At 45.6% G+C, this 22374-nt stretch overlaps 1 protein-coding gene across 1 annotated transcript in view; it reads right to left on the bottom strand.

Annotated features, from left to right (window-relative positions):
- Positions 1-2850: 2850 nt before the first annotated feature.
- The window catches only part of OTOA (otoancorin), a 59686-nt gene continuing 40162 nt past the window's right edge, over positions 2851-22374 (bottom strand). Inside the window, exons 21-28 of the mRNA XM_032396275.1 lie at positions 21708-21837; positions 18355-18542; positions 15841-15996; positions 8372-8514; positions 8013-8149; positions 7362-7459; positions 6116-6311; positions 2851-3293 (exon numbers count right to left, since the gene is read on the bottom strand). Coding sequence (XP_032252166.1) covers positions 3223-3293; positions 6116-6311; positions 7362-7459; positions 8013-8149; positions 8372-8514; positions 15841-15996; positions 18355-18542; positions 21708-21837 — 1119 coding nt within the window. The 3' untranslated portion in view covers positions 2851-3222. The remainder of the gene's footprint in view (positions 3294-6115; positions 6312-7361; positions 7460-8012; positions 8150-8371; positions 8515-15840; positions 15997-18354; positions 18543-21707; positions 21838-22374) is intronic.

Raw genomic sequence — 22374 nt, 5'->3', positions numbered from 1 at the left:
TAGAAAGGCGAGCAAGTTGCAGATATCTGTCCAAAGGTCAAACAAGCCCATATCCCTTTCAGAAACAATCAGTGACTGAGACAGTAAAGGCAGAGAAGTATAAAATGAATCCCCTAAGGTGACTGAAAATCCTAGGAATCACTGGACACCTGAGATGGATTTATAGAGTGGGTACTCACTCCAAGACACACTTTGGAGATGTCCCACCTGTCACTGTGTGGCCTGGCAATTCTGCAGTGTATTAATTTTACTTCTACTATTTAAAAAAAAATTTATACATATATGTTTTCCAGGGAAGCAATATAGATGTTTTTAAAGGTAAGAACGGGCAGCAAACTTTTAAGGACAAAGAAATATCAAATACTTAACATTAAGTTCTTTGCTGTGTTGTCACTCTCCATCATGACAGCATTTCTTTAGTAAAACCAGGTACACACATACACACACACATACCCCAAGACACAGCCACCTCTCCTTGGCCGTGCAGCCCATCCCCAGCAGCTGTGGAGACTCCCTGGGCACCAGGACTAGAGAGAACAATGTAATTCTAGGTCCCACTGGATGGCATACTGAGGTTACAGGAACACTTCCAGCCCCCATCAAGCCAGGCTCAGCGTCTGCAGTGGGCCTGAAGGTGGGGGTTCCACGAAAGGATCTCACTGGCATGATATTCAAATATTTGATACCCAGTATGGTACAGGTCCTGACCAATTAGGACCATGGCCAGCACCCTGTGACCTGCATGGGAGTGAGTGACTATGATCCCTGCATGGGGGAGGTGGGGAGAGTTATAAGTTGTAGAAGATGGAGGCTGGGAATCCAACGGTAGGGTTGACATTGAAAGGTGAACGGAAGCAGCACCTGCCAGTGTGACCTGCTGCTTCCCTGCATGCAAAGGACTGCGCATCTCAACCTGAGACCCCAGGGGTCCTGCAGGGCATAAGCTGGATTTGTCTTCCTGCCTGAGGCAATCACCAATTATATGTGCTGCGAGGAAAGCCGGCCTCCCACCAGAGGAGGAGGTGAAGGGATTTACAGAATCTCTCTCTGATCTGACTTATTGGAGAAGTTAAAAGATACTCATCCAGAAGGCGGCATAGTGCGAGGTAAAAAGTCAAGATACAGATCCTCACTATCCGAGAGGCTTTCGACTAGAGTTCCTTAACCTCTCGGACTCAGTCCCCTCATCTGGAAAACGGGAATCCTAACTGCATCCACCTGGCAGAGTCGTGATGACAACGAAGTGAGCGAAGGGTACGGGCAGAGCCCTCAGAGCAGGGCCTGATGCAGAGCTGGCCTTCTGGGAGTCACTGCTGTCATCCAACATGGGACGAGGGTCCAGGAATTCAATCAAAACCAAATGATCAGAAGGGAAGGTGATGTGGGGCGCCTGGGCGGCTCAATTGGTTAAGCAGCCTACTCTTGATTTCGGCTCAGGTCATGATCTCAGGGTCCTGGGATCGAGCCCCATGTCGGGCCCCATGCTCAGTAGGGAGTCTGCTTGAGGATTCTCTCTCCCTCTCCCTCTGCCCCTCCCCCTGCTCAAGTGCACACTCGTGCTCTCTCCCCCCTCTCTAAAATAAGTCAACAAATCTTAAAAAAAAAAGAAGAAGAAGAAGGGGAAGGGGAGGCACAAAAGCTCCATGACATTGGCAGCATGAAGTCTGACTCAAAGGGAAGTTGTCTTTATTGATGTTCCCCAGGAAAATCCAAGGCCAAAGGAAAAAGTGGGAATACTGAGCTGGATCCAAGGCTGCTTGGACCCGATCAGAACCTGCACAGACCCATTCTCGTGCAACCCCCGTCTCTGATCAGCCAGTCTGGCCCAGCTAAACTGGGCGGCTGGTGCTGTCAGTAACAAGATCAATGATCTGTGATTGAGAAGCAACATGAGCTGCCATTTCCCCACCAACATGAATGAAGAACCAAGTCAGATCCTACATAGCCCCTGCGGGGCCACACCTTCCATATGCCAGTATTTTGATGTTCTAGAATAACTGCATGTGACATCTGAAAATACACCAGTCTCTATAACACCTACCCATGCTGCTTTTTAAAATCCTCCCACCTCTTATGGAACGCCAGAGATGTTTGGGAACTCATGCAGGCTTTTCGTCTTATCTAGATGGGACGTCTATTGTGGCCGCGTGACCAGGAAGAGAACGCAAGGCATGCTGGCGGCAGAACACGAGTGCCCAGGATGCCTAACTTGCTACCTAAGGGAAGTCACGAGAAACAACTCTGATTTCTGTTTTTGAGACGCTGTAACAGCCTGGGGGGTGGCAAAGTACACTTCCGTCCCCCTTTCCTGAGCTGAAGGCCTAGAGCATGCTGCAGATTTCCAGAAGGAACTCCATCCCTCCCAGCCTCCAAAAGGATTGGGCCAGTGGGCTGACTTTGCTCTGCTGGGCAATAATCACATGGGTGACGGACTTACAGTGTGTATTTTCTTTTATTTCAACCCATCCCCAAAGCCCAGAAAAACTTAAACCCAGAAGAGCCACCGATTTCGTCAGAAAAGGAATTTTTTGAAAGCTTAACTGATAACTCCGTGACCATTCATTCAGCTGACTCCCAAGGAAATGGAAGGCATCTAGAAAATGTATTTAAAAATTGATTTAATGTTGAGCCATGTTAAATGTTTTAATTTCCATGCAATGCAAGGCCCACCGAAACATCAATTAGCCCCAGCAATCAGGCAGGAATATTGGCTTCTGTTGAGGGATTCATTTATTTCAGCTCTGCTAAATATCTAAGAAGGAGAAATCCAATGCAGCCTATAGCTCCAAGGGAGGGACGTTAAGCCAGAGAAGAAGCCAGATCAGGCCCCAGCTAAAATGGTGCCTTTGCCAACACCTGCCACCCCCTGGCATCTCTCTCTGGAGGGAGGGCAGTGACTTGTACATAAGATCCTCATGCTGTTGACAGAAAACATCCTTCCCTCCCCACAGCTTCTCTGTCCCCAAGCTGGAAAGCAAGAGAGGCTGAAACAGGGCAAAGAATGGCTCTCTGCTGAGGATACAGGCCAGCTTAAGAACTTTTTAAGATCATTTTTAATAATTATTCTTCCATTCAGTGCCTTTTAAATTTCCAGGCCCTGGGGGCTCCCTGCCCCAGTGGAGGCTGTGGGTGGGGGTAGGGGGTCTCACAGTCTGGAGTGCCTCTGTTTCCACACACCGGGGCCCGCTGCTTGGACACTGAAGGGCCATGCGCACGCGCCGCTCACCACACGGTCTTGGGCAGGAGAACCAGCAGAGAACAGCCAAGCCAAAGACCCCATGTGACAGGGCCTCCTAGAAGGAGACAGGAGTGCACATGAGGTCTCAGCAGCCCTCGGAGGGCAGACACAGCATGCCCAGCTCCCTGGGTCTCCGTCTGGACCACTCACTTGATCTCCCAGAATGCTGTTTGCTCTTCTCGGACGCGGGAATAATGACCCCAAAGCAGGGGGCGTGGGGGGGTGGAGGGGGCTGCCGCAGGGGAGTAAAAATTAAATGACATGGTGTGAATCAGCTTGTACCAGAGCTGCCTTAATCATAAGAGTCACTGGGGAGATTGTTAAAAATGCAAATTCCAGGAGGCGCTTGGCTGGGTCAGGTCATGATCTCGGGGTCTTAGCATCGAGCCCACTTTGGGCTCCCTGCTCAGTGGGGAATCTGCTTCTCCCTCTCCCTCTGCCCCTCCCTCCTGCCCCTGCTCATGCTCTCTCCCACTCGCAGGCGCAGGCGCTCTCTCTCTCAAATAAATAAACAAAATCTTAGAAAAAAATGCAAATTCCAGGATCCTCCCCTGGAGATTGTGATTGAGCAAGCCTGGGATGAGGCCCCAGGAATCTGTATTTGAAGGATTCCTCCCAGGTGATCCTGATAATGAAGCAAGTTTAGGAAACAAGAGATTAAGGGCCTCACCCACAGGAAGGGCCTGTGGAGCGGAAGGGAAGGAGAAGGCATCTAGGGTCCTACAGGGACAGCACTTTCTGACAATGCTGGTTCAAGGGAAAACTGGTCCTGCCTCTCTACAGGCTTGCTGATATCCATCAAAATTACAAATGCATGCACCCTCTAACCCAGCAATCCCACTTTGAAGATTTTATCCTGCAGATATACTCAGACAGATGCAAACGATAAGAGGTTATCCCCTGAAGCCTTGTTTGTAATAGTTAAAAAACAAACAAACAAACAAAAAACACGGAAGTATCCTTCTGTAGACATCTGGTTAAATACAGTTATGGTGTAGCCAGAAAACCAACAATTGCAAGGCTTACTATGTACAGATACAGAACTGTCTCCAAGATATATTGTTAAATGAGATATGCAAGGTGCAGAACAAAGGGTATAACAACCTTTTATAAAAGTGCAGAGATAATCTATGGATATGTATAGACTATCTCTGGACAAATGCACAAGAAGCTGGTAACATTACTTGCCTCTGGGGAAGGAACACGTGTTGAGGGGACAGGGGACAGACAGATGGAGACCCTGCACTGCATTCCTTTTCAGCCCTTACATAGTTTGAATCCTGCGCATTATCTCTTGTGTGTGTTATATAATACACACAAAACACAGTATTTAAAAATAATTTTTAAATGGGGGCACCTGGGTGGCTCAGTTAGTTAGGTGTCCAACTCTTGATTTCAGCTCAGGTCATGATCGCAGGGCCATGAGATTGAGCCCCGCATCAGGCTCTGCACTGGGTGTGGAGCCTGCTTAAGATTCTCTCTCTCTCCCCCTCGGCCCCTCCCTCCCACTCCCCACCTCCACTCGGCTCTCTCTAAAACAAAAAATTTAAATGTATGCATATTATACTTCAATGAAAAGTTTTTAAAATAATAATAGTAAATCAGGGGCACCTGGGTGGCTAAGTCAGCTAAGCATCTGACTCTTGATTTCAGCTCAGGTCATGATCTCAGGGTCACGGGATCGAATCCTGCATTGGGCTCCAAGCTCAGTGGGGAGTCGGCTTGGGATTCTCTCCCTCTCCCTCTGCCCCTCTCCCCCCAACTCAAATAAATAAATAAATCTTTTAAAAAAATAACAATAATAGTAAATCAAAGGTGCCACCTCTGGCCACTTGTGGCTGCAGAAATTGGGAATTCCCCAGTTCTCCAAGCCCAAGGGAAGGCTGGGGCAGACGGAGGGACATATTCACATCAGGAAAAGGTAGAGTGGAGGTTTTGAGCACCAAGTTCTTTTTGCTCACTGGGTATTTGCTCTCACTGCTCTTTCTACCTGGGACACTCCATGGGGCTGAGTCCATATTCTCCCCAACCCCGGCTGCAATCTAGACATTACTGTCTTTGGGAAGTTTCCACGGCCACTCCCTGAACCCCCAAGCCTAGGTCAGCTGTCTCGCCCATGTGTTCCCTGTCACAGTGCCTGTCATACGGCCTCATGGTCGCCAGGCTAGGTATGCCTTCCCTCACCCCCATGCTCCACTGAGAGCTTAGTGAGCACCAAGGACACATCTGGCTTGGTCACTGCTATCTCCCCAGAGCCCAACACCACGCCTCGTCCAAAGATGGTGCTCACTAAAGATAGAAGGGGTCACAAAGAAGTGACAGGGGTAAGGAAGAGAGGACCAACCCCCTTATCCTAGCTCAGCCCTAGTCACCATCACCTCCCTCTCCCTCCTTCCTTCCCCGGTCTTCCCAGATGTGAAATCACCTTGTTCATTTACAAGACAGCCTTACCTGTCTTCTCATCTCTGTATTCCCAGCTCCCTGCTGCAGGCCTGACATAAAGTAGGTGCCCAACATATACTGGTTGAATTTATTAATTAATACTGGTCCGTGAGAAGGAGGTAGGATGCAAGGGAACCGCTGAAATGCATTTGGTCCCGAGAGATTCTGATTCAACGAGTTCTGGATGGGGTCCGTGAAACCGGCTGTCTTACAAGTTCCCCCAGGTGACTTAAAAGCACAGCCAGAGTTGAGCGTCATTTACATACGCTTGGTAGGGGCTTTGGATTTTTCTCTGAATGCAGAGTCTCCAAAGACTGTGAGAGACCCCGCTCTGAATCTTTAGGAACCTCCCCGCCCCAGGCCGGGCAGGGGGGTACTCGGGGACAGGGAAGGGGGCTAGGGGTGGGGGCCCGGGCAGAGGGTTGTCCCGCTCACCAGGAGGAGAACCAGAGGAGGGGGTCCGGGTGGGACTGGCGCTCGGGGGCGTGTCCAGCCAGGAGCGAGTGTTGGCGCCATCTAGCGCCCGCTGGAGGCTCTGCAGCTGCAACATGCTCAGCTGCCGGCGCTGGGCGGGAGTCACCGCCGCGGCGTTCTCGGGGCCCAAAGAGGCGATCTGCTCCATGGACAGCTCCTGCAGCGGAGAAAGGGGACAGCGCCCTCAGGGGGAGGCCCTCGCGGGGGGGGCGGGGGGGGGCTTCCGCGGCCTTCCCAAACCTCGGTCATCCGCCCAGGGTCCGCACAACTTTGCCATACCCGTGTACCATTTGTGCTCTTCTTGAGATTTTTCCTTAAAATCACATCGCTCTTTTCACTACTAGAATACATTTATTTTTTAAATGGAAAATTTTAGGTGGAAATTTCCAAAAATGGAAGACCAAAGTGACTTTCCATTAGTAATCATTAACAGTAAGCCAAAAGAAATGAACATTATTGCATTCAAGCTGGCTTTGTGGGCCAACAATGTCTGAACCCAAGGCCTCTTAAAAAATAGTCAAGAAGAGGAGACTTGAAATGTTATAGAGGGTTAAAGACATTTTAGCTCCAAACTGAGACTTCCTCATTGAAGTAATCAGCATTAAAGGAGAGTTGAAAAGAAAGTCATGATTTTCTCACTGTGCGACTTAACGTTGTTTAATTCAGTTCTTAATTCAGTTCGAGGTGCTTCCCCCAGGTTTCAAGTCCCCCACCTGAGAAACACTGTAAGGTCATTTATAGTCTCTATTTATTCCAATTAGTGTGGCATCACTGACTTCTTCACAGAAATATTAATGTATGAGGTGCTTCCCCAGACACTGCTGGGGGTGTTAAATTACATAGTGGAGATTCACAGAGTTATCTTTTTAAAATCTGGAAAATTCTGAATTCTGAAATGTATCTGTCCCCAAGGGTTCTAGACAAAGAAACATGACTCTGTCATACCATCATAAATAGAAAATCAATACCTTGCTATGAAGAGAGGCCAACCATAAAAATAAATACAAATTAAAACATAAAATTTTAAGGAAAAAAATGTGTTTAAACCTAAAATTATCTTGTGACCCATTCATTGTTGGCATACACCTCTCCTCTGGCCCTATCAGCAGAAATCTGGTTGCAAGCCCCTAGAATCCAAGGCCTGCCATCTGTCTCTGATTTGAAATGGGGTCAAGCTCCTATTCTCCTTGAAGAACTGAGTACCTACTTTGAATATCTCATCAGGAAGGCATTTGATTGCTGATGGCTGGAAATACGGCATCAAATCCTTGTCCAGCATTTGGAGCTCTTCCTTCGTTAATCCAGCTGGGGAGAAAAAGGCATCACGAGGGTTTAGTTCAAGCCATCGCAACTCCACTTGTTTTATTAATGGTGCTGCATAATGTACAGATCTGTGTGTTCTAGGCAAGCGTCATTTCTTACAAAAAGCCTTGAAAATCACACTGGAGAATCAAGTTCCTCAATCAACTCTGATTAAAAAAAAAAAGAAGAAAAAGTGGGTCACATTAGCCCTGATTGGTCTCCTACAACAAAAAGTAGGCCCAGAAGGAGCTTCACTTTATGCAATTTCAGATTGTGTATAAAACTATTTAGAAGTCAATTAAATCACATCCTAAACCACTTTAGTGTGCACAAGAACCACCAAGACAGCTTGTTTAAAGAGCAGATTTGTAGACCCCCCTCTGCAACCTCAAGTCATGAATCTAGGTTCTACTGTAACTTTACAGATGTTCACTACGTACAGCCAAGGATTCTTTTATTGTTATTATTTTTTTTATTTTATTTTATTTTATTTTTTTGCTTTTGTCTCCAGATTTCAGGTTGGACAGGGACAGGAGGCCTGCTCGAGGTGCCGTACCTGCAATAGTCCCGAGCTCCTGCAGGACAGAGCTGGACCATTGGGTGGGATCCCCAAACACAACTTCTGCCTTCCTCTTAAACTCGGCCAAGACATGGATGCTACAGAGCAGGGTCCCGATTCTGGCCACCACCACCCTGGTTAAGAGGGAAGGATATAGTGTGAGCCTGGGAGACTCTCCAGACACGACAGGTGTGCAGAAGGTAGGTAGGCTCAGCATCCAGAATGGATCCAGCTGATTCCACTCCTTATTTTAACCCAGAAAGGGGGCAAGGCATCAGGAAGTAAAAGACATCTTGCTGAATGAATGAACTGGCCAATCAATCATTTGCCATTTTGAACACTACTGGTTTGGATACCTGAATTCTGAGATCTTTATGAGTGAGATTTCGGTGACGTTCATAGTACACAGGGTTGTACCAAGTCCTACTAAGTGGAAGCTCTTCAGATCCTGGATACTGTAGCCTGAATCCTCCAGGAACCCTTGCAGAATAGATTTAGCCTAGAAAAATAAGGAAGGATAAAAGAGGAACTATCCAGGGATGATGAAAACCCCAAGGCCTGAGGGGATAACTTAGCTATAGCAGTAGCCTACCAACAAATCCCCCATTTACTCCTCTGGATGCACCCCCCATTCCGAACCATCCTAGCCACTGCCTCCAGGTTCATGTCCCTGAGGTGCTGCTTCTAGTGAATATGTCCCCTCATCCACAGAGGTGTGTTTTGGCAGTGAAACTCTTGTATCCTTCACCAGCACTAAAGGAACTGTATCCCGTGTGTGTCTGCGAGCTTATTTTCTGGAGTCACTCATGACCTTCAGATAGTTTGCTCACTTGAGTTCTCCTGCATCGGGATCCAAACTTCTTCAGCATGTTTCCAGAACTTCCTTTTTTTAAGATTTTATTTATTTATCTGACACAGAGAGCGAGCCAGAGAGCACAAGCGTGGGGGGGGGGGCAGCAGAGGGAGCACGAGAAGCAGGCTCCCGCTGAGTAGGGAGCCTGATGCGGGACTTGATCCCAGGACCCGAGGATCATGACCTCAGCTGAAGGCAGATGCTTAGCCAGCTGAGCCACCCAGGCGCCCCAAGTTTCCAGAAGTTTCTGACAAAACCTTTTAATAGTCTGCTTTTTTGCCTTTGCTCAAATCAGTCCCTCCATCTTTAATGTGCTTCTTGCCTTCCCAACTGTTAAAATCCAACCATCGGGGTGCCTGGGTGGCTCAGTCGTTAAGCATCTGCCTTCAGCTCAGGTCATGATCCCAGGGCCCTGGGATGGAGCCCTCCATCGGGCTCCCAGCTCCGCGGGAAGCCTGCTTCTCCCTCTCCCTCTCCCACTCCACCTGTGTCTCTGTGTCATATAAATAAATAAAATCTTAAAAAAAAAATAAAATAAAATCCAACCATCTTTTTATTTGGGGGGTTCAAGTCAAATGTCACTTTCTTTATGAAGTCTTCCCTCATGATCTCAGCCACAGTTAATTTTTCTTTCTCTAAAGTCCTACTTTAATAGGTTTATCCCTCTCTCTTCAATTCCAGACAATAGTATAACAAATGTTTTGGTACTGAAAACCACAGAGGGATCTCTTCAGTGAGCTTTAAGGGGGTTGCTGTGTAGGGTCCCTGAAATTCTTGCACAGTAGCCGTTCATTGTTCATGACTTTCCCTGGAGAGCTACCCCTCCCGCTCTTACTTCATGTGGTTCAGGTGGAGCTAACTGCCTTCTGAGTTCCAGGGGTGATGTTATGGCCCAGTCCTGACTAGTCAAGTCATCTCTTAGCCTGGCTGCCATGATGTGTTCTAGATGGGCCTGTGATCCAGTCAAAACCAGCCAGGACTTTGACTGGAATAATTAGGGATGTCCTAATTGAAATAGGGAAATAAGACAGCCTTCTTTATCTGGAAGGAGAACATCCTTTACTCTGGCCTGGACCTTGGAATGATAAACACCTGGATCTGCTAGAATTCACCACCTGCAAAGAGCCTGCCTCTGACTGAAGCCAACACAAAGGAAAGCAGGGTCAAAATGGTGAGAGATAGATGTCTGACCATAGTGTTGAAGACTCTGGATCCAGCCACACCTGAACTCTACACTTGAACTTTTCAGTTATGGGAGCCAATAAATTTCTTTGCCTGGTCAAGCCACTTTGAGTTGTTTTTTTCTGCCACCTGTAACAAAATGAACCCTGATTCATTTAAACTACCTATGTTGGACCCGAGGAAGGATTCAAGTCAATCCTTTGGAGATGAGCTGTATAATAAATTCTGGATCCCTCAGTGCTCATAGGGGCAGGTGCAAAAGATGACAAGAGGACAAGAGCTCACAAGGCAAAGATGGGGAGGAGACATCCAAGGACAAACATCTGAATGGGAGTGAGGGTCACAGGGATCCAGTGAGTCTTCCCACCTCATTTTACCAGAAGTTCATGCCATCACACAGTAAGAATCATTACAGTGTTGAGAGAAATTGTTGGCAAAGATTGGGAAATGTTGCGCTGGGTTTCCTCTTTTCATGTCTGTTGCCTCCCTATCCCCCAGGTCTATCTAAATGCTACCTCGCCAGAGAAGACTGCCTGATTCCCCGACCTCAAACAGCCTCCCTCCCTATTTCCCTGAACACTTTGCCCATTTTCTGTTATCAATTATCACAATTTTAAAGCATTTTTCACTGTGCTCACTTTTTTTGTCTTGTATCACCAAGTAGAATCCCCAGAGACACACAACATATCCAGCCAGTTCACCATCATATCCCTACCACTTGGCATGATGCCTGGCACACAGTTCAGTCCGATAAGGACTTTTTAAATGAATGAATGAATATCTGAGTGAGTGATCTATAGAAGTTATAGGCAATATATACTCTTTTGAAATGGCATCAGATTGCTGCTTTCACATGATGGATTGGCTTCAGGGAGATTGTGATTATAAAACTCGCAGGTTCCATAGGGGAGTTTTGGTAATATCACACTCAGACTTAAATGTCTCTGAATGGGAATGTACGTCCAAAATAATAATAGCTAATATTTACCGAATGTTTGCATGGACCAGCACTTTACATACACCATCTCATCTAGCCCTCACAACTACCCTGTGAAGTATTTTTTTAAAGATTTTATTTACTTGGGGCGCCTGGGTGGCTCAGTCGCTTAAGTGTCTTCTTTTGGCTCAGGTCGTAATCCCAGAGTCCTGGGATCGAGTCCCGCATCGGGCTCCCTGCTCCCTGGGGAGTCTGCTTCTCCCTCTCATGCTCATGCTCACTCTCTCTCTCTCTCTCTCTCTCTCGCAAAACTAAAATCTTAAAAGAAATCATCCTCAAAAAAATTATTTATTTATTTATTTATTTGTCAGAGAGAGAGAAAGAGAGAGCACAACCAGGGGGAGAGGCAGAGGGAGAAGCAGGCTTCCCGCTGAGCAAGGAGCCCAATGCAGGGCTTGATCCCAGGACCCTGGGATCATGACCCGAGCCAAAGGCAGATGCTCAACCAGCTGAGCCACCCAGGCGCCCCAACCCTGTGAAATATTAATATTATTCTCATTCTCACAGATGAGGAAGCTGAGGCCCAGAGAGGTAAAGTAACTAAGCCCCATTGGCTACACAACCGGCAAATAACTAAGATTAAAACCCAGGCATTCCGACTCCAGAGCTTGTACTCTTAGACAGTGAAGATGTTTGGGTATGGAGAGAAGAGAGAGATTTGAGGTCGCTTTTGAACTTTTCCTATTAAGGCTTCACAATCAGGTTTCACTAGTTGACTCATAACAATTTGTGCTCCCCAACTATCAGGTGTGCCCGTTTTAAAATGAAAGTGCGAAAATACGATTCAAATAAAATTACTTTGAAGATGCGGTATTAAATTGTCCTTGCCACTGGAACCTGGAAAATGCAAGCTCAGCCTGCAAGGTGATAAGCCAAAATATATTTACTTGAATGACTGGACTAGTGTATCTGTAATGATTCCAAGACAATTAATACTAACATTTTTAGGCAATATTAACCCTCTGAAAAATGAATAGCTGTAAGATTTCAATCTCTCCGTTCAACCCTCTGGCTTCTCTAATAGTTTTTTCTCCCCTTAAATTGGTTTTTAAACTGAACTCTGTTAATGTAGTTCCACCAGGTCTGACTATTAATCTAGAAACATGCATTTAAGGGTTTGATTGGGAGCAAAAGTTGAGGAACTGACTGCAAATGATATATGCAAATGTTAGGTTTTCATATCCTCTCCAAACATATTGATAAATCCCACTGGCATCTGTGGGAACTAAAATCGGTACAAAGGGAAAGAGATTCTCTAGTTTCTAAGTTGGATATATTTTTCTGTTTTCTCCCAGACTGTAAATAGAAGGATTTTAATAACCGAAGGGTGATGTGGCACTTCTCAAACAGTCAAAATCAGTCATTATAGAATGTCAGGATGGAAGGAACCTCAGATTGCTGGGTTCACTTGCAAATGAGGTGAGATGCCAAAGAGAGCAAGTGTGGTGGTGGTGGTGGTGATGATGGCCTCAGCGGCCACAACAATGAAAACAATTAATTTTTACTGAATTCTATGTGCCAGGCATTGTTCAAAATGTTTCACATGTATTGACTCACATAATCCTCATGGCCAGGGTCTCCATGCTGCCCAGCTCCGGGGCTGGGGGTGGGGGGGGCGGGGTACAATTCACAATGTGTTGTGTTTGAATGGGGCCAGTCAGAGTTATGGGACGTGGCAATACTGACTCCAAAAAGCTCATGAGACTGGGGGACATCCATTGGTTCTGCCTGCCCAGCACCCATCCTCCCTTTGTTTGAGAACACCATGCTTTTCCTTGGGTGAACTACCCTGTATTTGTTTCCTCTGGAGGTTGTTCCTTCTGGAGGTTCTAGAGAGAATTTATTCCCTTGCCTTTTCTAGCTTCCAGAGGCTGCCTGTAGCCACATCATCCATCTTCAGAATCAGCAGCATAGTGCCTTCAAATCTTTCTCTGTGTCCTTCTGCTTCCCTAGTCACACGGCCTCCTGGATCTGTGGCCTCCCGTCTCCTTCTCCTAAGGACCCTTGTGATTACACTGGGCTCATCAAGAGAATCCTCCCATCTTAAGACCCTTAAATTAATCAGATCTGTAAAATCCCTTTTGCCACATAAGGGAACATCTTCAAAGCTCGCAGGGATTGGGGCATAGATGTCTTTGGGGGCCTTATGCAGCCTCCCACCCTCCATTCCCCCTGTCAGTTCATAGGGTCATGTTGAGAAGGACCCCACTCCCTGAGGCATGCCGGGCCAACCAACATATTCTACTCCTGATCACAGTGACTGCCTGGGGTGGGCAACTGCACAATTAGAGTCAATGCTGGGACTTTTTCAAAAATTCATGCAAGAGGGGCTCTTTCTTTATGGGGATGCTAATTAGATAATATGTAAAGCTGGTGTTGAATTTGACCACTGAGGGAGGGCTGCCTGAGCATGAAGATACCACAGAGCATCTAAGACTCCCCTTTCTAGCAATACAGTGGGTTAACATCCCTCCCAGTTGAAACAATTAAATTCTGGAGAGAACTTCTTCTTTAACGCATGAAGGATTAACTGACACAGAAACCAACTTCCTAAGCAATGAGAACACTGAACAAAATCTTTGAAACAACTATATTCAGACACTGGACAATGGAGAATACAGGACTATGATCCTGAAAGAGGGAACATAAATAAGGAGAGCCTGAAAATTGCCCTTGCTTACTGCCAAGAAGCACTTTCCAGGCCAGGGAGCAGGAAAGGGAACCTAAACAAACCCAGTGGTCCAGTTGAGCTGAGAACATAGAGATCCAAGGTCAGAGAAGCCAGGGCACCTGTAATCTGTGGGGGAAAGTACTGGAGAGTAGAAAACTTCAGAGAGAGAGAACACCAGAAGAGAAACTTGGCAGAAGAGAGAGAGGTCTTCCCCCATCTGGCTGAGTACTGACCTCTCTACACAGACCAGGAGTGAAATCTACATAAGTATCAGGAAGACGCATCAGAAAGTGATAGGCTGAACAATTCTCAGAGCTCATATGGAGTTGGAAAGAGATCACATTCCCACCAGCCAGAACAGAGGGGTCTGGAAATACACAGCGCATTAGGCAGAATCTCCAGTAGAATCAGTCTGAATAATGGAGATAAGTTAACTACAGAATAAAGGTCACTCTGGATTTACCCTAATAATCCTCAAAAGGAAGACTTGGGGCACCTGGGTGGCTCAGTCGGTGAAGCGCCTGCCTTTGGCTCAGGTCATGATCCCAGGGTCCTGGGATCCAGACCCACGTCGGGCTCCCTGCTCGGCGGGGAGCCTGTTTCTCCTCCCTCTGCCCTTCCACCCCCACTGGTGCGCTCTCTCTCTCTCTCTCTCTCTAGCTCTGCTCTCTCTCAAATAAATAAAATCTTTTTAAAAATTTTAATTAATTAATTAATTTTTAAAAAAGGAAGCCTCAAAAGGATCAGACTGATTTGAAAGTAATTTAAATGTATGCCAGTAGTAATCCTAAGGGGCACATCCACCCCAATGTTCATAGCAGCAATGTCCACAATAGGCAAACTATGGAAAGAGCCCAGGTGTCCACCAACAGATGAATGGAAAAAGAAGATGGGGTGTATATATATATACAATGGAACATTACTCAGCCATCAAAAATTGAAATCTTGCCATTTGCAATGACATGGATGGAACTGGAGAGTATTATGCTAAGCGAAATAAGTCAATTAGAGAAAGACAATTATCATACGATCTCACTGATATGTGGAATCTAAGAAACAAAACAGAGAATCATAGGGGAAGAGAGGAAAAAATAAAACAAGATGAAACCAGAGAGGGAGACAAACCATAAGAGACTCTTAGTCATAGGAAACAAACTGAGGGTTGCTGGAGGGGAGGGGACTGGAGGGATGGGGTACTGGGTGATGGACATTAAGGAGGGCATGTGATGTAATGAGCACTGGTTATTATATAAGACTAATGAATCACTGACCTCTACCTCTGAAACCAATAATACATTATATGTTAATTAATTGAATTTATTTACTTATTTATTTATTTTTAAAGATTTTCTTTATTTGTCAGAAAGAGAGTGTGCGCACAAGCAGAGGGAGAGACAGGCAGAGGGAGAAGCAGGCTCCCGCTGAGCAGGGAGCCCAATGTGGGGCTCGATCCCAGGACCCCAGGATCATGACCTGAGCCGAAGGCAGATGCTTAACCGTCTGAGCCACCCAGGTGCCCCTAATTAATTGAATTTAAATTTAAAAAACGTTTAGGGGCACCTGGGTGGCTCAGTCGTTAAGCGTCTGCCTTCGGCTCAGGTCATGATCCCAGTATCCTGGGATTAAGCCCCACATCAGGCTCCCTGCTCGGCGGGAAGCCTGCTTCTCCCTCTCCCACTCCCCCTGCTTATGTTCCCACTCTCTCTTTCTCTCTATCAAATAAATAAATAAAATCTTTAATAACAAAATAAAATAAATTTTTAAATGTTTAAAAAATATAAATGAATGAATGAATGAATGAATGAATATATGCTGGAACAAAGCCCAATACCCTTCGAAGGAGTACAACTAAATCAAGCACTCAAAAAATATAAAATTCACAATGCCCATTAGCCAGCCAGTCAAAATTACCAGCCTTGCATATAAAATAAAAATACATAACCCAAAACTAAGAGAAAAATTAGTCTATAGAAACAGACTCAGAAATAACTGATGACGGAATTAACGGCAAAGATTTTAAAGCAGCTATTACAAATACTGTATGTTCAAGGACATAAAGGAAAATATACACAAAATTAAGACAGAAATGGAATATTTAAAAGATCAAGCAACATCTACCTACCTGTCCTGGGGTCCATTCGGTTTGCCGGCTTAGGGAAGCCACGGTATCAATGGAGCTGAGATCCAGCTGCTGCAGCTCACTCTCATTAAGAGCCAGAGCAATGCGCCCCAGGGAGGTGATATGGTATTCTTTCCAGTAAGAAGGCATGTCCCAAACCTTCAAGTGAAAAAAAATCCAGATTAGACTGACCATTACTAACAGTATTTTAAACAGACATAGGGTAAATCTCTTTAATATATGAAGTTCTCTTATAAATCAATAAGGAAAGGACTACAACTGTATATATATGTGTATATATATGTGTGTATATATATGTGTATATATATGTGTGTATATATATATATATATATTTATCACCGGAATTTATTGGTCTGATTTCTTGGCCCTCATCTTGACTTGGCCACACACAGGGTCCCTGGCCAGTGGACTAAGGTTTTGTCTAAGATGACAAGGACAACTCAGGGAATGTGGGGGAGAGTGATTTTATCTTCCTTATTGTAGTTTGAGGTTTTGGTTTTTTTTTGTTTTTTTTTTAATTTTTTTTTTGTTATGTTAATCCCCATACATTACATCATTAGTTTTAGATATAGTGTTCCATGATTCATTGTTTGTACATAACACCCAGTGCTCCATGCAGAACGTGCCCTCCTCAATACCCATCACCAGGCTAACCCATCCTCCCACCCCCCTCCCCTCTAGAACCCTCAGTTTGTTTTTCAGAGTCCTAGTTTGAGGTTTTGATCTTTACTGGCTAAAGAGGCCATTTATCTTTGTAAGCACAAAACATTTTCGCTTTCTCCAGTTTTCTGCTAATGGTGAAAGAATAGAAGCAAATAAAGTTTTACTGATTTTTGAAAAAAAAAAGATATGAACAAGAAATTCACAAAAGAAGAAACAGACATGGAAAAAAGTTCAATCTTGGTCATAATTTTTTAAGTTCTACATTAACAACAATCAAAGAATACCATGTTAGCTGATCATATTGATAAGGAATAAAAAGAATGATCATTTATGGTGTTGAAAAAATATGTGGTAAAGGATACTCTCATTTATTGATATTGAGAATATAAATCAGTACATAATTTTTGGAAGGGAATTTGGTTATGCGTATCAATAGCTTTTAAAATATTTATACACATGGGCGCCTGGGTGGCTCAGTTGGTTAAGCGACTGCCTTCAGCTCAGGTCATGATCCTGGAGTCCCGGGATCGAGTCCCACATTGGGCTCCCTGCTCAGCAGGGAGTCTGCTTCTCCCTCTGACCCTCTTCCCTCTCGTGCTCTCTGTCTCTCATTCTCTCTTTCTCAAATAAATAAATAAAAAATCTTAAAAAGAAAATATACACTTTGACCCCAAATTTCCACCTCTGGGAATTTAGCCTAAGTAAATAATGAGAGACAAATGTCCCCCAAAATATGTACAAAATATGTACCTTGAGGCATTAAAAAAATATAAGCAACCTAAAAGTCTACCAATTTGCTAAATAAATAAGGACCAGAAAAAAAAAGGACAAACCATAATATGAAATATTATATAACTATTTAAAATGCTGATATAAATTTATATTTCTGATATGGAAAATATACATTTATACTGTTGGGTGTTGACAGCAAGTTATTGAATAGTGGGTGAGCATGATATTATTTTTTTCTAACATATATGTGTGAGTATACATGAAATATATAAATACATTTTATATACATACACAGAAGTCTGGGGAGCTTCAGGTGACTATACCAAAACAGTTAACAGTGCTTATCTCTGGGTAGAAGATTATGACGGATTTTCTTTTTTATTACTTGTCCAACTTTCCTACAATAAACTTGGGTCATTTATATAAAAAAGAGTTATAAATATAATTTTAAGGAACTTAATGTCAACCCCACAAGGATAACCAGATATTCTACAACTATCCAAATGGCTGAAACAAGCCACTCAAAGGCAACTTTATAAAGACGGAAAAAGACTTGTAGTCTCCGTTTTACTCCTTCCTGGTATGTTTTCAGACAAATTTGCAATGGATTCTGAGAAAATCTGCGGTAAGCAGCAATTGAGGTTCTCCAAGTGGAGAAAGAAAAGGCACCATTCCTGGAAACCGTCTCAGAAGCACCAGAACACCCACAGAACTTTTTACTGAGTGTCCATGAGATGCCAAGACACATCTCTGTTCTGTGCTACAGCCCTGAGAGGGAGGAACTAGAAATTTCTCGGATGTGGAGTGCACGCCTATGGCACCGAGTCGATACAGAGAAATTACAATGGCACAACGCCCGTGAAAACTCCCTGAGGTGGGTTCTACACACAGAAGCGCTGGGACCATCACGCTGGGGTTTCCCTCTCTTGAAAGCTCCCTCCCTGAGGTGGGTTCTACACACAGAAGCGCTGGGACCGTCATGCTGGGGTTTCCCTCTCTTGAAAGCGCCCTCCCTGAGGTGGGTTCTACACACAGAAGCGCTGGGACTGTCATGCTGGGGTTTCCCTCTCTTGAAAGCTCCCTCCCTGAGGTGGGCTTTACCTGTACTGCCTTCTCCTTTAGGGTCATCAGCTGAGGGGGGCTGAAACCCCTGACGGCCCCCAGCAGCTCCACGTTCCTGACGAACGTGTGTTCCTCCATGCAGAGCAGGTCCTGGGGGGCCCAGCAGGCATTGGCTTCCGCCAACTTGAAGATGTCACCAGAAGAAGGAGCCATGACTCCATGGCAACCTCAAGAACGGGGAGGAACAGAGGAAAGAGAGCTTCAGGGAATGTTAGTCTTTATTGAAATGAGTAATCTCCTTGTCCGGGCGGATTTATTCATGAGAGGCAGCGGAGCATAGACACTGAGAGCAGGGACGCGGGGAGCAGCTTGAATCCCACTTCGGCCACTTCTTGCTAATTATCTGGTAACAAAATCACGGAAATGCCAACTTTTTGCACAGCCACATGCACGCAGTAGGAGCTCTGTGACATTACAGTGGGGCTCCAAATCGCCTGGAGGACGGTGGGAGCTGGTGGTGAACAGTTCTGGCTTCAGATTCAAATCCAAAGCTAAATTATTTAACCCCTCTCTGCCTCAGTTCCTCGTCAGTAAAATGAGGATAAAATTATCTCATCAGATTTTTGGAAGGATTAAATGTATTGTTATATATGAAGCACTTAGAACGATGCTAGGTATACAGTAAGCACTCAGTACTTGTAAGCTATCTTTATTAGTTCTATTACCAGCAGCTGCCACCTCGCATTTGTTTGCAACCCGGAGTTAAGGCTTCCAGAATTACGAGGAAGAAACAGTCCTATTTAAGTGTGGTAAGGGTGGGATGCCTGGGTGGCTCAGTGGGTTAAGCGTCTGCCTTCGGCTCAGGTCATGATCTCACGGTCCTGGGATCGAGTCCCACACTGGGCTCCCTGCTCAGCAGGGAGTCTGCTTCTCCCTCTGCCTGCCACTCCCCGCTTGTGTGTGCGTGCTTCCGCACGTTCTCTCCCTCAAATAAATAAATAGAATCTTTAAGTGTGGGAAGGAAGAACGATTTGCCATCATGGAGGCTATGGTCTTCCCACTTTCTGGGAAAGAGGAGAAATTGGCCTCTTGCATTTTCCTTTGCAACAGGAGAAAACCCATCCATTTCAGTCTTTGACTAAGTTGAACATCACCTGGTCAAACCAGTTAACATCATCAACACACAAATGAGATATTTCTCCCCAATGTGCTCAACCTGGGAGAAAACCCAAGTCTCCTTTTCTTTTCTTTTTTTAATTCATTTATTTGAGAGAGATGTATAGAGAGAGCAAACACCGAGGAAGAGTGAGAAGGAGAAGCAGACTCCCCACTGAGCAGAGAGCCAGACGCGGGGCTCGATCCCAGGACCCTGGAATCATGACCTAAGCCAAAGGCAGACGCTAAACCAACTGAGCCACCCAGGTGCTCCCCCAAGGCTCCTTGTCTGAAGAACAATCCTGGCTTTCCTGTCTTAGCAGCCGTCCACCTCTGAGGCTCACAGACTCACCAGCACCACCTGAGCCAGAACATTCCCAAGCCCTGTGGCCACTCCGTTCTCACTGCCTCTCAATGGCAACTCATTGGACTCCAGTCAAGAGGTGAAAGTGGACCAGATTGAGGTTGCCACGTGTGGTCCTCAAGCATCTTTACCACAAAAGACACATCCTTCCTAGACTCCCGCACTCCACCCCCACTTTCCAATGACAACAGGATCCAGTGATAGTACAGAATTAGAGAGGAACAAAATGGTTATACCATGTGGCGGGGATTTGGTCTTATCCTGCTGTGGTCCCTGCCTGGCACACAGTAGGTGTTTAGCAAATATTGGTTGAATGAATCAACACACAAATTAACTAAAATGAAACCAACTAGTAATTCTGCTATGCCATTAATTACTATAAGCACAGCAATAATGAATATCCAGAACCACGGAAGAAAACTCCGACGATGCAGTCCTAACAGAGGGTCCTCCCCAGAGTGCGGCGAGTCTTACTTTCGCGCTCCCGCACGCACGGAGCAGGTGGGCTGCCATGTGACAAGTGACTGCTGGGCTGTGAGAGCAGGAGGAGCTAATGGCGATCGCCACCAGCTCTGGGCACAGATCCAAGAGCTGCCATTGCTCACTCCTTGACTTTGGCCAAGTCTCTTAATCTCTCTCTAAACCTCAGTTTCCCATGTCAAGAAAAGGGAAGCAAGCACAGCACCCACATCACAGGACAGGGGTGCACAGAGAGAGGACCACCCGAGATAAACATAAATCGGATCATGACACTTCTTTGCTTGGTGCCTCCATGAGACCCCAACCCAAAGACAAAGACAAAGTCCTTAGGGCTTCCTTTATAAGGCCCTATGTGGCCTTGTCTCTCGTGCACTCCAGTCACACTGGCCTCTCATGTCCCATTCCTTTCTGTTCCTGTTACACTTCCATTTGCCTGGAAGACTGCAACGCCACATATCCAAGCAGCCCACGCTCACAATCCCCAGGGCTCTCCCGAAATGTCCCCTTCTCAGTGAAACCTACCTCCACGGTTCTCTTTGCAAATTATAACCTCCCATCCCCCACTCCCTGACCCCTTCCTTGCCTTGCTTTATTTTCCTTCTTGGCACTTACCATCCCCCAAAATACTATGTCTTTTACTTACTGTGTGTGTGATTCATTGTCGGGCACCCACCCTCACAGCCCAGCCCCTTGAAAGTAAGTCCTCTGAGGACAGGGATTTTTGTCTGTTTTGTCCACACAGTCGGTGCTCAGTAATTATTTTTTGCAAGAAAGCAAGCAAGCACTGACTGCCCGCCATTCTTATTACAATTATGATTGGGTCTGATTAACCTTGCCCCCTCCTGCTTGGTACAAGTCTGTGCTCAGTGGGTGCACAAAAATCATAAAAAGAGCTAACACCTATGGAACATTTCCTACATTGCCCGGCACTGTTGTGAACACCTTTACAGGTTTCAATCCACTAATCCTCATAACAACCTAAGGAGATCGGGACTTTCATTCTCCCCATCTTACAGAGGATGAACACGGAGGCACAGAGAGGTTAAAGGGCTTACCCAAAGTCCCACAGCCAGTAAGCAACAGACCCAGGGTTCACAGCCTGGCCCCAGCACTGCAATACACTGTCACTCAGCCATTTACACCCTTTAAGTCAATTCTTTTGAAACGTTTGTTGCCACGTGATCACATTTAACTGACTGGCCTGGGTAAGGAGCATAAGATGTGATTCCAAATCACTTTACTACAGGGGACATTCTTTGGCCTGTGGCTTTTTGCCATGATGCTTTGCCAACATTGCATCCAATCCCCTGGACAAAGGAGGCCTCTGGATGCCAGGGACTGAGGCCAAACACCTGCTACTCAGCTCCAGCTGGGACACCCCGGAAACACTCACCGGGGCTGGGGGCAGAGCTGGGGCTCTTCTCACTGCTGTTCCGGACAGAGTCAAAGACAGCCCAGAGGAATTCTTCGGGGGGCAAGGTCCCAGCTATCTCGGAAGCTGTCTGCTGAAGGATATCCGGAAACTGTGTGCAGGAAAGAAGAGGAAGGAGGAGAAACAAATAATAATTAAAGCACATTAAACACAGATTTACACTATGATACTACTTACTCCCTCCCTTGGGGGTTGTGTTTCTTCTATAGCAGCTTCTTACATAATTGCATCCCATAGCTCAACCAACTTGGTCTCTACAAAGAATCATACAAAATAATACTTAACCCCATTAGCAATCCACTAAATGTTCAATACCACAAGTATATATTGTTTTTCACCCATCTGATTACCAAAAATAAAAGAAAGTGAGAATACCTAAAAATAAGATGAAGTGATAACACTTAATGTTGAGCAAAATGCAGTAAATACGCACACTAATTCTTCTATGGGACTGTTAAACGGTACAGAATTAGCGGAGCAACCTGATAAGATCTATAAAAAATGTAGGGGATCCTACCCCGTTTTGGTCTGGTATTGTTTTTAAATTTTTATCAAATTTTACATTCATCATAAAAAGGAGAAAGAGAGGGGGCGCCTGGGTGGCTCAGTGGGTTGAGCGTCCGACTCT

Source organism: Phoca vitulina, unplaced genomic scaffold, assembly GCF_004348235.1.
Source record: "Phoca vitulina isolate PV1807 unplaced genomic scaffold, GSC_HSeal_1.0 scaffold90, whole genome shotgun sequence".
NCBI lineage: Eukaryota > Metazoa > Chordata > Mammalia > Carnivora > Phocidae > Phoca > Phoca vitulina.
Note: the sequence above shows the minus strand (reverse complement) of the source record. Positions and strands in the feature narration are given on the sequence as shown.